This window comes from Marmota monax, unplaced genomic scaffold, assembly GCF_021218885.2.
Source record: "Marmota monax isolate L192 unplaced genomic scaffold, Marmota_monax_Labrador192_F-V1.1 WCK01_AAM20220418_F8-fsc00018, whole genome shotgun sequence".
Classification (NCBI taxonomy): domain Eukaryota; kingdom Metazoa; phylum Chordata; class Mammalia; order Rodentia; family Sciuridae; genus Marmota; species Marmota monax.
The window spans coordinates 317,919-336,725 of record NW_026692201.1 but is presented as its reverse complement, the minus strand read 5'-3'; the positions used below and the strand labels follow the sequence as shown (position 1 = coordinate 336,725).

General features: G+C 37.1%; 1 protein-coding gene across 1 annotated transcript in view; it reads left to right on the top strand.

Annotated features, from left to right (window-relative positions):
- Positions 1–18,807, top strand: part of Iqgap2 (IQ motif containing GTPase activating protein 2) — a 297,019-nt gene that overhangs the window by 214,197 nt on the left and 64,015 nt on the right. The window contains exons 14-17 of the mRNA XM_046426823.2: positions 892–982; positions 6,435–6,599; positions 8,008–8,150; positions 12,108–12,275. Of these exons, the coding sequence (XP_046282779.1) occupies positions 892–982; positions 6,435–6,599; positions 8,008–8,150; positions 12,108–12,275 (567 nt within the window). The remainder of the gene's footprint in view (positions 1–891; positions 983–6,434; positions 6,600–8,007; positions 8,151–12,107; positions 12,276–18,807) is intronic.

Genomic DNA, 18,807 nt, shown 5'->3' with positions numbered 1-18,807 from the left:
ACTCTTTTCTTCTGTTGCAACTTAAGACCCCTACTATTGAACTCCTCCTTGATCATGTGTCTACAGCTAAGATTGCCCCAATCATAATTACTTTAAAATATGTATTATAATTATTTCTTGACACATCTATCTCTTCCACTAGACTGCCAGGTCCTTGAGAACAATCACAGTGTTTAAATTTTTATTTTTGTCTCTCTCTCTGATAAATGCTGAATATCACTGTGTTTCCCTTAAATTTAAAATATCCCTTGGCACATAGTTTGTAACTGATGGTTTTGAATGCTTAGGGGAGAGAGTATTTGACTAGGTAGCCAGGGAAGACTTTTTGGATAAGGAAGCATTTGAATTGAGGCCTGAGTGATGAGGGGGAAAGAGCAGCCACACAGAAAGGGTGGAGTGCTGTAGTCTGAAGGAAGCTGGTGTGAAGTTCTAGAACAGGTAAGCAGAAGGGTGTGAGGTGAAGCTAGAGGAGTAGGCAGATCCCTGAATCCCCAAAGCCCGTGAGAAGAGGCTTTGTGCTCTGTTTCCTTCCAACTGCAGGGGAAGGTTGGGAGAGGTTAGCTGATGAGTGGGATGATGAGACATCTGTTTTGAAGATATCCTGTGGCTCTATGTCGAGAATCACCACGGGACAGAGCAAACTTGGAAGCAGCAAAAGCAAATAAAGGAACCAGTGTAGCTGTCCACTTGAGAGACAAGGGTGGGCCGGACTCAAGGGAAGGAGCAAGGAAGGGAGAAGTGGTCAGATTTGGACTCTGCTCATTAATAGCATGTGCTTTATATGGCAGGACTTGATAACTGTTGAATGAGAATTCGTGGAAGTTATAATAAGAGGACTCTGAAAAGCAGTTCTTGATTCCATCCCATAACCACCTCTGATACTTTTCCTAGGATCTTGAGAGTGCTTCCAAAGTTCTTTGGCTGGATGAGATACAGCAAGCCATCGACGAGGCCAACGTGGATGAGGACAAAGCAAAGCAATGTAAGCACCTGCAGTCTTTTGCTTGTTTTTGGAGCTATGCCTGAAGTCATATAGCTTTTCATTCCTGGGATAATTTGGGCTCTCTTACCAAGTTTCAGTTCTTAGATGTGTACTTATATAAAAATACGATTTTGATTGCATATTTTCAGTGAGTAACTGCTTTTCAGAGTCATCTTATTATAATTTCCACGAATTCTCATTCAACAGTTATCAAAATTTGATGATGTTGCTGAATAAAATCCAGGAAATTAAAAAAAAAATACTTTGTATGCTCTTGAATTTTGTAACTGAATCAAATCCTTTTTTTTTTTTTTCTTAATCCCTAGAAAACTAGCCCATACCTGCTCCATAAATGAGTGTTCTCTTCTATGCCCTCCACTGCTAGGTTTTTCAGAGAAACAAACTAATAGGGAGTGAGGTAAGAGGGTGTACAGGTATATCTTTTAAGGCAGGCTGACAGGAGCCAGGCCCTCAATCACTAAACATAAATGGGTGTGGTTACTGTCATGACCCCAGAGTCAGAGCAGTTAATTGGAATAGTTTTGGAGAACTATAGAGTTGTGCCACTGATCATGGTATTCCTAGAATAGAAATTGACTGGTAGTTTACTAAATTCTTAGTCTGTACAAGTATGTGTTAGTCAGCTTCTAGTTGCTATGGCCAAAATATCTGACAAAAACAACTGAGAGGAGGAAAAGTTTATTCTGGCTCAAGTGTCATAAGGGTAGTCCATGGTAAGCTGACTCCATTGCTTTGGATTCAAAGTGAGGCAGAATATCATGGCGGGAGGACATGGTGGAAGAGTTCTACTCCATTTATGGTGTCCAGGAAGCAAAGAGAGCAAGGGAAAGGGGCTGCGGGGAAGATGAACCCTTCCTAGGCATGATCCCATGATCCACCTCCTCCAGCCTACCGTTAACTTCCAGTTATTCTATTCAAACTAGAATAGACTAATTAGGTTAGAGTTCTCACAATCCCATCATTTCACCTCTGAACATTTCTGCATTAACCCAGGAGCTTTTAGGGGACACCTTATAACCAAAGCATAACAAAATAGAAGAGTTCCAAGTCAGGGAAGAAAAGTCTAACTTGAAATATAAAGAGAGTCAAAGCCCCTCAATTCCCAGACTGGACCTAGTTCGCAAACTCAAAACCCTTTGAATGAAGGAGGAGACCAAGTCCCCTTGAAGAAGTATGACACCACACTGCCCCAAAATTATACTTTTAATCTTTTTATCATCCTTCACCAAACAGGTCTTGTTTGTACCAAGCTGAAGTAGGGGGAAGAGTAAGTCCCCTTGAAGAAGTATGACACCACACTGCCCCAAAATTATACTTTTAATCTTTCTATCATCCTTCACCAAACAGGTCTTGTTTGTACCAAGCTGAAGTAGGGGGAAGAGTATAATCAGACTCTGCAAGGACTATTAGATACTGACTCTGAACCAACACTAACTGCAGGAGACCCACAGTGTCACTCTAGTCTACCACTCAGAGTAGGAGCTTTTGGAAGTCAGGTTATCACTAGAGTTTTATTTAGTTCACACCTATCTCACAATGGATCCCAGTGGGTCCCCAAACCCGTCCTGTGGAACTTCCTCAGTTTTGAGGTGCCTAATTGGGATGGACACACTCAGCAACTAGCAGAATCCCTGCATTTGTTCTAATGATTAAAGTCTTTATTTTATTTCAAACCTCAATCCCATCATTTTTATTTCAAACCTCAACCCATCAATTTTCATGGGGGAATAGTAAGAAAATTCACCTGACAATCTGAAATAGCATCTAAATTGATATTACTAACAATCTCCATATATAAATCTCTACATAAATTAAAACAAGAGTCCTAAAAGTATATTTCATTAACCTGCCCATACTTGGCATAATTAGATTCTATTGTAGCAAGTTAGCATGCTGTTGAAACTGCTTACTGTTACTTCACAGATGGACTTTCAAACTTTGGAAGCTTCTGTGAGGAACATCTGGTTTCTATTTCCTTAGCTTGGAAAAAAAAATACATGTATTTCTCTAATCTGAACTTTTTACACTTAGAAACTTTGAAGTCGTTACTTTCCAGTACTCTACTACTCAAGGGGAAAAATACACACACACACACACACACACATTTGAGATGTTCACATCAGAAATCTAAATTTACATACAAAAAGATTACAGTTCAGATGGGAACATAGGATATTTAAATTTACATATAAAACCAAAGGCAGCCATAGTTTGAAGATAGCTACTAGATTGTAATATAGAAGCTTCTTTTTCATTTTTGGTGGTACTGAGGATTGAGCCCAGGGATGCTTTACTACTGAAATATATCCCCAGTCCTTCTTCTTTTCTTTCTTTCTTTCTTTCTTTCTTTTCCTGAAACAGGTTCTCCCAAAGTTGCCCAGGCTGGCTTTGAACTTATGATCCTCTTGCCTCAGTCTCTTGAGTCACTGGGCTTGTGCCGTTACCCGCTTGTGCCATCATGCCTGGTTTATATAGTTGTTGTTACTTATCAGAATTTCTTGAGTTTTTATAATAGACTGAATAATGCAGACACTCAAATAGTCTAAAATGATTATGACTTTTTTCTTCACTATCAAGGTAGAGGTCATTGTATTCCTTTTATTCATTGTTCTTAGTTTGGCCTGCAAATGTTGGTTCTTTTTTCACACTGAGACTCATGGACCTATAGGCAATAACAATGAGAGGTTTTCTTAAGTATTTATGATTTTGTACTCCTTACTTGGCCTATCTTATCCTTCTGCCCCGTCCCTTGCAAGGGTGGCTGCACTCTCTCCTACATTATACAACAACACGAAAATATTTTTTAAAGTTAACCATCTTATTCAGACATTGAAATGAGAATTTTTTGGGTTTTCAGCAGAAATTTAATCATACTTTTAAAAGTTTTCTACATCCTTTCCATGAAGGCTTGAAACAGACTCTGGCCACATGTTGTAAGCATCTCAGATAATTTGATAAAAGAAAATGTGCTGGCCCATATATTTCCACAGGCAAGATTTGAAAGGGCAAGGTAACTCAAGTCTCCTTCATTTGGGCTCCATGTTCATTTTCAAGAAACTGCAGTTTCTTGCTTGTTTAAATTTTGCCTCAATATCGACTCCTTAGAGCAATGTTTCTCAACTTTTTTTTTTCGTATTTGTACTCTAAGGAATCTTTAAAAATATTTTTCCATAATCTCTCATCATGAAATTTTAGTACCACAGATATATTGTGTATCTGTTTAGGTACTGTACATAGGATCTGTGCTTTATACATAAAAAGTTATTTTTTTCCCCTACCTCTTTTCCCCAAAACAAGTATATGCCCTATTGGGGGTTATATCTCCTCTTTGGGAATAAACTCCAAAGATAGCCTGCTGGCATATGTCTTAAGATATGAAACAAATGCTGTCTGGATCTCTTAGGAGATTTATGGTAGGTCTCTTAATTCATTCCCCAGAAGAAACATATCTGATTTTCTGGAGGTCATTTATCTAACATCCTCAACTGTCTGGGACTTAACCACAACCCCCAGAATAAGAAAAAAAAAAAAGGCCATCAAAATAGACGTTTCACAGCCTGTGCATTGGCTCTACTTTCCTCATGGGGGACCCTAGGCAGTCATGTTGGGCCCATTCATTCTTTTTATAGGTATAAAGCTCTTATGGATGTTTGTCTCTCTTCCTGAGTCAGAGCACAGCAAAAGCCACAGATTACAAGATGATAAAGTGTGTGGGCTGCCATAGGCAGGCATGCAGATATCAGGAGGAAGCAAAAGCTAACCGTGAAGGAAGAGGGAAAAACTGAACCATATGAGTTTGAGATCATTAGTGCAGAAGCAGATAGGCCCCCAAACTGCACATCCTTGAGAGTATTGCTCACTGTTTCATGGAAAATTTTTAATGACATAAAACACTCTTCTAGAAGCTCTCAGCAAACATTAAACACCTACCATGTAACACAGACTGTGAATACAATGATTAGCAAGATGCAACTACTCTGTTAGTGTTTTTTCCCAAGACATGTTTTAGATTTTCATGAGAAACGATACTATTAAGATGATGTTGGTACAGGAGGTGGACCTGTGGACTAGTTCCTTGAACATCAATATTTGATGATAAAGAACATTACTGTATACAGGAACTTTGTGCTTTCTTAGTATTGTCTTTTAAGGAACATTACATCTTACTGGGTTAGCTGGATGAAGCTATCTTGTGTAATTCACATGAGAATTCTTTGTCAACTACTTGTTCCTTCTGCTTTTCTCTGACCACAGACTTCTTACATGTCAGTTTTTCTCCAGCTTACCAAGCTTTCCTGCAAGAGAGGAACGGGGGATGGTTCACTCAGTCACTGCCAACCTCCATAAGCACAAAAGCACACTTTTGTGTGCTTTGTGTTGTTCAGCAGCCAGTGGAGAAGCCCTCCTTAAGTATTTGTGAGCTTTTCCAAATATGCATCACTTTGACTCCTAATGGTCAAAAGTTGGCTCTTTTTTCTTGCCCTTTCAACCTTCATAGTGCTCTACACATGGGAAACTAATTTGATGACAATGTTATTTAATACTTGTTAGAGTTTGGCATGTGTGTAAAAAAAGAAAAAATATCCATCTCTCAGCTTTTTTTCATCAAGTTATATTTTGTTTTGTTTTGTTTTTTAATCTGGGAAGAAATTTTAACCTGTTTCTCCCTTTCTGTTGTTGTTGTTGTTCTACATTACTAACTCAGAATTTATTTACAGGTTGTGAAAAAGAGTAGTTCCACAGGTTGGACCAGAACATTCTTACCTAGAACCGAAGTGGATAATAAAGAATTAATTAAATTAACTTTCTTTAGGCAACCAAGAGTTTAATGTAGTTTTATTTATAGGGAGAGACAGAAAATAAAGATGAGATAAAACACTGCTTGCTAGGTCTAAATCTGTTCTAGAATTAAATTTCTGGGCTCCATTGAACATGGTCACTAACTGTGCCTTTCTACAACATTTGTTTCAGTTTCTTATAACAACCTTGCCAAATATATTAGCGAGATATAGGAGAATAATAGGATTTCTATAGCTTAAATTGCTTTTTGCTTATTCTAAAATAAATGTCTTTATAAAGCTAGTTTTTGAAACCCTGATTAATGACGTAGATCAGGGCTCAATATCTATTTTTGGTGTGCTTTACCCAGCTTTTCATTTACTGCAGTGAGCAAAATCTAGTATCTTGATACCACATCAGACTAACCAGGAAATAACATGGTATTTAATATACAATACACCTGTAAGAATCTTGTTTTTCTTACAACTTAAACTGGTAGGTGACTTGGCCCACTGACTGGAGCATGCATGCTATATCCTCTTAAAGAGTAAAAAATACCAACCCATTCCTAAAATATTCAGTTATATATTTGTGTGCTTTTGGAGTTAGTAGAAGATAACCATTAACAGAAACATTTATTTTCATTACCCAGGGGTGACACTGATCGTTGATGTCAATCAGTGTTTGGAGGGGGAAAAATCAAATGATATTTTGTCTGTATTGAAGTCTTCTGCTTACGCACATGACATAATCCCCGAATGTGCTGACAGATACTATGATGCCCTTATGAAAGCAAAAGAGAGCAAATCTGAATATGGTAAGCTTTTTCATTACTTAGCACAAATTAAGTGTCATTTAAAATGTTATAGTTTCTGTGGTATTGTATTTTATTAATTTTAAGACAAGTATTGCTTTCAAATCAACATTCTTAGATTTTTTTTTTTTTTTTTTGGTGGGAGAAGCTATGATTAAGTTTAGCAATACATGGGTGATGGCATCATAGAATTGAGAACATCGTATTTGAGATTTATTTTTTTTGAATGGAGAACATATAGTACTTCAGATTTTTTTGCCTTATATTTTGTATTTGGTTGTTGTTCAGATTTTTATATTAATCAATTCTATCATTTAATCCTTTGTGAGAAAGATGGTACATAATTGCACAACATTTCAGTGGAGGATATTAAGTAGTAATGGAGAAACAATATAAGACACAGCCAGACAATAGAATATTATCAGCCAAAAAAGGACTGAAGAACCGATACCTGCTACAACATGGATGAACTTTGAAAACAGTATGCTTAGTTAAAAAAAAAAAAAAAGTCAGATAAAAAAGGCCACCAACAGTTGAACAGCTATCTGATTGCACATTTGAAGAGGTACATCTTTCTTCCTAGGCACTGACAAAGGCATTTTTAAAACAACAACAACAACCCCCCAAAAAGGCACATATTAACATGACTTAAAGTTACGTCTGCTTAGTCATTTGAATGCATTTTAATAGTTATGGAGATAGTCACTTGGACTTGATTTACTTATAAAGATAGTGAGTCTAAAGCTCACTTGTTAACAGTTGACTTAGACTAAGCTCAGTCAAAGAACATTTAAGCTTTTGTTGTTGTTATTTTTAGTTCTCTGGTCTAAAATAAAGATTTCTAAATATGAAGTGTAGCCCATAGATTCATTTGGAAGCATCATTCTTCTTGACCAATTTAAGCCATGACCACCATAGATTTTTCTAGTATGCCCCTAACCCAAATGAAGTGCTTTTGGCATTTTTTTTTTCTCATTTTGTGTGTTTGTAGAGCAATATGACTCAGAGGAATTAGGATCTTTCTTTTTCCTCACTTTAGTTGAGCTTTGTGGTGTGTATTTGCCTTCATACTTTGGATAAATTTGTCTCCAAAGACAGCTCACTTCTGCTTGGGTCCAAAGCAGATCACTGTCCCCCAACCCAAACGTGGGTCCATTCTTTTAGGAGAAATTGTTGGAAGACTGAGCTAAGAAGATCTTGCTCATTGATCTCCTCTGTCTACTTGTAATATTGTTCACATCTACCTGGGGCACAGATTCTTTGTTTGCTTTTCCTTCTCATTGACAATATTTTATATTGAAGAAACTACACTAATGTTCAAGGTGTAGTAAACATGTAGTTTACATGTTTAACGTAGTAATGAAATACACTAATGTTCCTTTGTAGAATTTAACAAACATTTTTTCTTTAGCTTCTAGTGATGGCTCATGGTTCAAACTCAATCTGCAGGATAAATATGATTACTATTACAACATTGATTCTCAAGAGAGTTCTTGGGGGCCACCTGAATCATGTGTGCTGAAACAGTCATGGATCATGGGAAAAGAAATTGAGGTAGGAGACTGCTTTTTGATGGCAACCTATTTGGTATAAAGATAAGTGTGATAGCTTTTCTATTTTTGTTTTGTGAAAATGATGGAAGGAACTAATTGGTTTATTTGAAGGCTTGGCATGGAATAAAATCTTCAGGTAATGCATTGAATGTGGCTGCATTTGTTACTCTAGCAATTTTGTTTTTTAATTCCTCAGTGGCATTAACAAAACCAAAAAGAATGGGCAAGAAAGCTTTTGCAGTTTATTTGGTGTGGTAGATTATTCTAGAAAAATCAGTCTTCCTTGACATAGTTCAACTAGTTATAATTTCCAGCTTGTCAGTATTCAAAATGTCTTATCCTCCCACACCCCACCCTACCCCACCACCACCACCATAGCCTACAATATAACATGATATCTTTCCCACCAAAATGTAACTTTTTCTCCACAGTGCTGGAGAAGGCGTCTTTGCCACAGATGATCCCAGCCATCTCCAGGCTGGCTTTAGGAAAGGACAGAATGAGTAAACTTTAAATGTTTGCTTCATTTTAATATATTTTCAATATTTAATGTAATTTCTGAAGCTTTTGATGTGCTCATACCCAAATGTAAATGGAAATAACCCAACAAAGTGTATTTTATACATTTAATTAACTGAGATAAAAATTAGCCATTTCCCCATTTGTTATACTAACCAAAGGTTAAACATATCACAGTGAGTCAGAATTTAAATTAACCTCTGAAGATCCCCTTTTAAGGGGACAGATGGATAATATTACATAAAAAAAAACCCAACAAAATACAAATTAATAGATGAGCAAAAGGAAGTATAGTATAGTAGAGGAAGAAGAATGGGGAGAGGGTGGGAGGGAAAGAGGGGGATCATGGACTGAAATCAATTTCCATGCAGGTATGAGTTTGTCAGTATGAACCCAACTACTATGTATAATCAGAAAGCTCTAGTTAAATAAAATAAAATATAATTTTTAAATCCCCCTTTTAATGACTCATTGGCCCATATTTGAAAGTTTTTGTCTGCAGATTTTACTTACCAAAAGCATTTATCCATTCCTTCCCATCCCATTTTAATCAAAGACATATATAAATAGTACCTATCTAAGCTTCTTGTTAGGAACAAAGAAATAATGCATTAATTGACATATATAATATCTTTATTGACTATTAGGACCTGTGGTGTGTTAAAATACAGAAAAAAGAAACCCACTTAGAAGAGTCTGTTAGGATCACTTGGTCAAAGGCCATTTCTCATTATATACAATACTGGCCTAAGTCTCAGGGGACCTGTGAATTTCTCTCCATCTGACTTGTACATTGTGTTCCACATGATGCAGCAGTTTTTAGTGCAAGAACTCAGGGCTGAGTATTTACAAAGAAAGATGATAAACAACTTATGAGCAAAACTGTAAGAAAAAGTAGGGCAAATGAGCTCTTTCTGGTCTCAGTTCTAGGTCATGTAATTTCATTCTTTTTTTTTTTTTTAGTTCTTTCTTCTTTGTAAAGGAATGAAAGGAGCAGCTTAGCAACAGATTGATTTCTTTGTGACCATAGCTTTATTAGATCTGAATATTTTTTATAACATGGAAATAACACTAGATGCCTCATAAAAGTTTCCTAAAATGAAAAGGAACTTAATCTGAAAGCAGATTATAGGGTGGATCATACCAGAAAAGCCACCTTTGGGAAGCCCTTTGTTTTGAGGGAGATTGGTGTTGGGAGACCATGAAGAAACCAGAGGCATTAAATTGGAGGGCTGTGAATTTGGACTCAATATTTATGAAAAGATTTGTGTAATAAGTTTTGGCCAAAAGTAATCTTAACTGGTATGCCTACAAATACCCCCAAGATATGTAGCTCTACAAATAAGATCTCTGAAACCACAAACATAGCCAAATGCCCTTGGTTAACATGGAGTTTCACTTTCCAGCATATGTTCACATCAGTTTGATCCCCAAATCATTCTCCAAGAGGAGACAGAATAAATATCATCTTCCATTTCTCTGAGTGAGGAAATGGAGGTGCAGAGTGGATAAAGCAACATCTACTAGTTGTGCACTTTACACAGAATCCATCAATAAACTGTTTATGCCCCATGCTCCTAATTTCTAATCTACAGTCTTTTCCATTGTTCCATTGTTGGTGTTTTTTGACACAACCATCAGCATCTCTGAGGGTCATATGTATCCATTCCTGTGGAATTAATAACACAAGATGCAAATCAAGAACTAGATGTTTTTCTAACATAGAAACATAGGTCCTATATAAAGTGAGTAATGGTTCCCTGGGGAAATTCTCTTGAAGGAATGTTCACCAAGATTGCTTTGAACTTAAGACTTAAAGTTGGACCCCAAAAGTATGGAAATTACTGATGGATCCAGGCGTTGTAATATGTTTAAAGAGAAAATACTGATACTAATCATGTTCAATCTTCAAGAAGAAAAAAATAGAATACACAAATATAGATCTCATTGTATCATTAGAAGTCAATAACATCAGATACCACAATGTAGCCATATGTGCTAAAAAAAGGAAAACTGTGGCCTTTGTCAAACAACAATAAATGACAAAAATTTTAAATGATAAGAAGAGACTGAAGAACAGTTTTTAAGCTAATTCCAGATTTTCAAAGTTCTTAAGTTTTTATTGAAGCAATGGATTGTTAGTGCTAATTTTTTGAAAAAAAAAATCAGATTATGGAAAATACTAAAAAATATTTATGCCATGATTGAAAAGATGTACCAGACTGTGAAGAAAGCAGCATTGAAGAGTTAAAATTCAGAATCAAAAATTGCTCATGTGAGGCCGAACATAGTGGCACATGCCTATAATCCCAGCGGCTCAGAAGGCTAAGACAGGAGGATCTCAAATTCAAAGCCAGCCTCAGCAACAGTGAGGTGCTAAGCAACTCAGACCCTGTCTCTAATAAAGATATAAAATTGGGCTGGGGATGTGGCTCAGTGGTTGAGTGTCCCTGAGTTCAGTCCCCAGTACAAAAAAGAAAAAAAAAATTGCACATGTGGCATCCAAAGATGCTTCCAGTATAACTTTTTGTTACATTGTGCATCATCAGTCTATTAGGTGGAGGGGCTCACCCTGTGGGATTGTTGTTGTTGTTTTTTAATGAATTTTTTTCTGAATAACCCGAAGTCACTGATTTTATTCAATGAATTGTGTGTGTGTGTGTGTGTGTGTGTATACATATTTTTGAATGATTTCACTTTTAGCTATTTAAATTAACCAACTATTGGTTCCAAATGCACTGGATAAGTCTTCAGTCGTAGAAGTGAATCCAGTCTTGGCTTGAATTTCTCAATGAACAAAAAAGTAAACCCAATTCATAGGCAATATAAACTTGTCATAATCCCCCTTCTTCCTTTTTTCCTCATTCCTTTAGATTTCCTCTGTTTGGCCATGTTACAAGTGCTTATCTTTCCTCTTCCACCCCTTTTCTTTCTGCTCCAAGTATTTTATTTGTCCCTGAGCATCACTTTGAGTTTCCCCAACTCACTGCAGGGCTTTCCCTGCTCTATCCTGGCAAGAAAGGAGAAAGGGAAGCCTGAGGACTTTGTGGGCATGGAGCTCTTTTCCTCAGCAGCCAGAGGAAGAGATGAGGCGATGCATGTTCTTATGGTCGTCATCCTTGTCCCTTTTATGTTCTGTGGAGCTCGTGCTTCACACGTGGTTCTTGTTAGCATCATCTGTACATCTCTGTCTCCAAAGCCCAAGGTCATCCAACCACCATCTCATGCTACCTCAGCACCAATCTCAGAGGATTCCAAAATTATGACTCTAGAAAGAAGCTAAGCCACTTCATCCCTTGGCTCTGGTTAAATCTGTTTTTAGACCAAGCCAAAAAGAACAATCTAGATCATTTTCTAAAAGATACCATTTCCACAGGCTATTCTGTATGTCCTTTCACCTGATGTGTGAAGTGTAACCATAAGAAATATCTCTTGCCAGGACATCATTGAGGAAATCACTGTAAATTACATCCGTGAGAAGATGTGGTCTACTTCAGAAGATTTGTTTCTTCACCTTAAAGGAAGTTCAGGATCCCTCCTTAGGGAAGAGTTTGAAGCTAGGAAATCTTTTTTGTATGAACAAGAAGCAAATGTGATCAAAATACAGGTATGTGACTCACCTACCACTGGTTAACAATAAACTGTCCTTTCCCCTGAAAATGATTTCTTTGAAAACAGGAGAGTCTACTATGAGCCTTCTAATAAACAACTCGGACTGCAGATCTTTAGCTAATCAATGACCCCCTCATCTACTTTAGTTAGACTTTCAAAGGGGAAATATTTTGATGATTGACTTTTAACTTGTGGCTTTATGGAGAGTATTTTGGGGCACTGTAGACTTGCCCAGATCCACCTGCCACCAACCAGGTTGGAGCCAAAGGGACGCCTCAGATCAAAGTTGAAAACACGCTTTTCTAAAATGCTGGCTTTGTATATGCCACCTTTTACCCAACTTTGGGTTTTCGTGGTAGATGGATATTGAATGTCATCAAGCTTCTTCTAGCCTGAAAGAACAGAAGAACTGAGTTAGCATCCCCGAGAGAATCTCTTCTCCCTTGTATAATCTGTCACTCTTCACTTAGGCTTGCAGGACAAATCCTCATTCCCCAGTTCATTGTTGTTGATGTTGTTGTAAGTGATACATATAAACCTGCATGACTTGTGGAACTTTCTGGTTGGGAAGAGAGGTATTTGCCAGACTGTGTTTCCCTGGTGCCCTCTACCAACCATCACAATGCCTTCCAAAAGACTGTGTGTTTGTCCTTTTTTCATGAGTCTAGTGTGATACTGTTATTGACTGAGTTTGATGGGTTTTTGCTTTGGCCAATTAACTATGAAATTTCCTAAATTGAAAGTTTTCCATTGTAGAGCTTCTCTTGTGTGGCTTATCATTGAGCTCATCTACTTTCCCCGCTTAAGTGTAATGTCATTCCGGGAAGAAAAAAAGTTTTAAGAATATTTGTCTTCTTGTGTCTTGTATATGATAAATACTCAAGTGTTTGAATTTGCCCAAGATGTTATCAAGGCAGAAATGAATTTTTCAAAGAAATTTCTGCTAAAACCTGACATTCAAGGGATTTTTCTAGGTGAGCCAATGAGTTTTCTAGTTATTCCTTATTTTCATAAATGGTTAGTCAAAACACACAGGATATGAACATAATCCTAAAAAATAAAAATATAAATAAAAATATAAAAATAAAAAATTTGCAATGATGCTATATTGATGCTAAGATTTCTACAAAATTCAGAGTATGAGCTGATATGATACAATTTGGACCAATCCATGCTCTCCAATTTTGAGATGTGGGCCAGTGTCACAATTGGGAGACATAATGAAAAGCCCATCAGTATAGAATCCCCCTAGTATTCAAACCCAGGGCTGAAGTCATGAGCAGGCTGGGGAAGGAAAGAAACAGTCATTTGGAGTCATGTTCCTCCACCTCAGCAGAGGAGCAGGATTGAAGAAGAAGCCATCCAACTCTGAATTCACCCCACCATGCCTTCTTTACATTTTTCTGGCAGTTTCTTAACAAGGTCCAAAGGTAAATTAGTTTCACAGATGAGAACCAGAAGTAAATGTGCTGTCCTGTAATCCAACCCACAAAACCATAAGACCATGAACCAAAGGGTATCGTGCTTATTTCATTTCTCACCAAAGTGGCTTTTCATCCTGAACTAGAGAAATGTTCTAATATCTGAGGACTTCCTTTGCGTAAAACAGCTCAATCTTTCTAGCTTGCTGAATTGGCCCCAGACAATTAGTCTCCACAAATTTGGAAAGAAAGTTTATAGCACAGACCAGCCATACCAAGGCTCCATCACCCTGTGCCATCCTCAGTTTTCTACAAAGGAACTGAAGAGTGGTAAAGAGAATGTGTATAATCCCCATCCAATGCTGTGTCTCAAATGCTTATGAAATGAATTAGAAGGTGCCCAGGTCAACACAGAAGGAAGTCAAGAAAGGAGACTCTAAATAGCCATATTATCTTCGAGGAGATAGAAGGCCTTGATAAAATTCTGTAAGTTTGGAAATAAGTGAGAAAAATATCTTATAAATAAGAACAAAAACTTTATATCAAAAACAGACAAAGGAGTATGACCTGTAAAAATATAAATGAAGTATATATCTAAGGTTGTTCTTCCAGAAGCCAGAAGAAAATTGTATACTGAAACTGCTTATAAATTCCTGCTCAAGGAAGTTAATAAGACATGGAGTTAATGAAACAAGATAAGACCACAGAATAAAGTGAAAAGACAACTGACAACCATGGAAACTGAGAAATAATGACATCATAGGATATAAATGAATCTAAAACTGCAGAATACAAAATGGACACTGAAATACTTGAAACAGACCTGTAGAGCTTGAAAATATGTACCAAAAGCTGGCCAAAAGAATGAGTGATTTTAAATGCATTTTCTCATACAGATGTTATAATGCCCATTGTATTGTGGGATTGTGAGGATTGGATGGAATAATTCACATAGCAGACACTCCCCAGCATGTTGTTCTTTAATGCTCAATACGATTAGGTGATAGAGATGATGACTTTGGATGACAGAGACTGGGGATCCAATTCTGAGATCATTGGTGTGGCATAGGAGGAAATGAGAAAAAAATATGTAACTACAGGAAGAAAGTTCCCCACTCCTCTTGAAATGAAGAGAGCATGAATACCACTTCTGGTAAGGATGCAATAGTGATAGACTCCAAAACTTGGACCGAGGAGTTACTGAATTATTGAACTAAAGGTCAAGGAGTGCTGCAAGCATCTATGCAGAGAAAAAGAAATGGCTTATGTGAATCAACTCCAGATTGCCAGTAGTAGCAGAGTCTGAGGGCTGGAAGGAAGTAGGGGAGGACCTCACTGGGGAGTTGATCATCACATTATTTTCAGAGAATCTATCCCTGTAAACTGATGAATTTTACTTTTGAGGAGAAAGGGAGAAGAGGAAAATGTTTAGGACTCCCTTGGCTGACCAACATTGGGTGAGAATTTGTGCTTTAGGATTTGATTTTGGTAATTTGAATATGACTGTACTGGGTGACCAGTTATCAGGTAAGGCAACCAATTCAGCAAACCAGATTTTCCAGATTAACAGTGAAAATCTATAAAACTTAGTAATAACCTCTGAGGTCTAGGTAGTTTGAAAGACTTCATTATTACATATGCACTACACAGAAAATATATTTACAGTACCACAAAACAGAACAAATAAAATGGCCAATATAACATTTCCCACAAGTGCTCAGAATAGGATAGAGATAGATAGATAGAAGAATTTTTTTCTTTTTTGGTACCAGGGATTGAACCTAGGTACACTTACCCTGAGTTAAGTGCATCCCCAGTCCTTTTGATTTTTTTATTTTGAGACAGGGTCTCACACCAAGTTGCTTAGGGCCTCACTAAGTTGCTGAGACTGACTGAATTTGAGATCCTCCTGCCTCAACCTCCCAAGATTCTGGGATTATAGGCATGCACTAGTACACCTGACTCTGAGCAAATTCTAAACAGGATGAACCCAAAGAAAATTACATCAAGACAGACCATAACCAAACTCCAAAAAACAAAAGATAAAAGTTCCCAGTGACTGGAGAGTCTGAGGCAGGAGTATCACAAGTTTGAGGCCAGTCTGGATAACTTAGCAAGTCCTGGTCTCAAAATAAAATGAAAAGGGCTGGTGGTGTAGTTCAGCGGTTCAATCCCCATTACCAAAACAAAATAAAATCTTGAAAGCAGGAGACAGAAAGGACAGTTTACCTAGGAGGAAGACAACTCTGTGACAGGATTTTTCATAAGAACTTCAGACATCCAGAAGGAAGTGAGTGGTATCACAGTTTTCAAGTGCTGAAAGAGAAGAACTATCAACAAAGAATTCTATATCCAGAAAAAGATCATTTAGGAATGAAGAGGAAACTAGAGAGTTTGTCTCCAGAAAACCTGCCCTAAAGGAATTCTGGAACATGGTGGTGGGTGCGGGGGCGGGGGGTGGGAGGGGTGGGGGGATATCTTGGAAAGATTCCTATTCCTCCAGATGCAAAACACTTTCCTGGTTAGTAATGTGCCCACTTCCCTTTCACCTGTTGTGTTCATCCCTTGGTTTGAGTGCAATACAGTTCTGTATGTAGCTGTATTAATAATTTAATTTAAAAAATGAGAAACAATATGTAAATAAGAGGGGAAATACTGTATATCTACATATCAAATAATCATAAAAATGTTTTCAAACCCCCCCCCCCAAAAAAAAAAGTATATTTGTGGGCTGGGGATATAGCTCAGTTGATAGTGCTTGCCTCATATGCACAAGGCCCTGGGTTCAATTCCCAGCACACAAACACACACACAAAGAATATTTGTAAGATGTTACCATTGGGTAAGCTGGGTGAAGGGTATATGGAACTCAATATATTATTTTTTGCAGCTTTATGTGAATCAATTTTTAATTAATTTTTTAAAGCATAATTGTCATTTCTAGGGATGCAAATCATGGGGAAAGTCCGGAATAAGCGCTCTGTTAATCATTTTGATTCAATTCTGACTTTTTCATTTTGAGTCTTTACAAAGACTATATTATTTTTGAAATAATAAAATTCCACATACATTTTTTAAATTATTTATTTATTCTAATTTATTATACATGGTGGCAGAATGCAATTCATTTCATATTACACATATGAGGCACAATTTTTCAAGTCATTGGTTGTACACAAAGTATTTTCACACCATTCGTATTTTCATACATGAACTTAGGATAATGATGTCTAACTCATTCCACAGTCATTCCTGCCCCCTTGCCCCCTCCCTTCCCCTCCCTCCCCTTTTCCCTATCTAAACTTCCTACACTCCTCCCATCCCCCTCCTCATCACCATTATGAGTCAGCATCCTCATATCAAAGAAAACATCCAGCCTTTGGTTTTTGGGGATTGGCTTACTTCACATAGCATTATATTCTCCAACTCCATCCATTTACTTGCAAATGCCATGATTTTATTCTCTCTGAGTAATGTTCTATTGTGTATATATACCAAAGTTTCCCTATCTACTCATCTACTGAAGGGCATCTAGGTTGGCTCCACAGTTTAGCTATTGTGAATTGTGCTGCTATAAACATTAATGTGGCTGTGTCCGTGTATTGTGCTGTTTTTAAGCCCTTTGGGTATAAAACGAAGAGTGGGATAGCTGGGTCAAATGGTGGTTACATTTTCAGTTTTTCAAGGAATCTCCATACTGCTTTCCAGATTGGCTGCATCAATTTGGAGTCCCACCAACAATGTATGAGTGTGCCATTTCCCCCACATCCTCGCCAACATTTATTTTTGTTCACATTCTTGATAGCTGCCATTCTGACTGGAGTGAGATGAAATCTTGAGTAGTTTTGATTTGCATTTCTCTAATTGCTAGAGATGTTGAACATTTTTTTCATATATCTGTTGATTGGTTGTATATTATCTTCTGTTCAGTTCCTTGGCCCATTTATTGATTGGGTTTTGTTGTTGTTGTTGTTGTTTTTGATGTTAAGGATTTTTAGTGCTTTATATATCCTAGAGATTAGTGCTCTGAAGTGCTTGTGGTAAAGATTTGTTCCCATTCTGTAGGCTCTCTATTCATCTCATTGATTATTTCTTTTGCTGAGAAGCTTTTTAGTTTGAATGCATCCCATTTATTGATTCTTGGTTTTAATTCTTGTACAATATGAGTCTTATTAAGGAAGTTTGAGCCTAATCCCACATGATGGAGATTAGGGCCTACTTTTTCTTCTATTAGGCACAAGGTCTCTGGTTTAATTCCTAGGTCCTTGATCCACTTTGAGTTAAGTTTTGTGCATGGTGAGAGATAGGGGTTAAATTTCATTTTGTTGCATATGGATTTCCAGTTTTCCCAGCACCATTTATTGCAGAGGCTGTCTTTTCTCCAGTGTACATTTTTGGCACCTTTGTCTAACATAAGATAACTGTAATTATGTGGGTTGGTCTCTTTGTCCTCTATTCTGTACCATTGGTCTACAGGTCTATTTTGGTGCCAATACAATGCTGTTTTTGTTACTATTGCTCTGTAGTATAGTTTAAGGTCTGGAATAGTGATGTCACCTGCTTCACTCTTCTTGTTTTTCCAGATAAATTTCATGATTGCTTTTTCTATTTCGATGAGGAATGTCATTGGGATTTTGATTGGGATTGCATTAAATCTGTATAGTGCTTTTGGTAGTAAGGTCATTTTGACAATATTAATTATGCCTATCCAAGAGCTATGTAGATCTTTCCATCTTCTAAAGTCTTCTTAAATTTCTTTCTTTAGCGTGCTGTAGTTTTCATTGTAGCAGTCTTTCACACTTTCATTAAGTTTTTATTCCCAAGTATTTTTTTTTAAGCTATTGTAAATGGGATGGTTTTCCTAGTTTCTTTTTCTGAGGATTTGTCACTGATATAAAGAAATACCTTTGATTTATGGGTGATGATTTTATATCCAGATACTTTGCTGAATCCATTTACTAGTTCTAGAAGATTTCTGTTGGAACTTTTTGGGTCTTCTAGGTATAGAATCATATTGTCAGCAAATAGGGCTAAAGTTCTTCTTTTCCTATGCATATTCCTTTAATCTTTTGTCTGTCTGATTGCTCGGGCTAGAGTTTCAAGAAC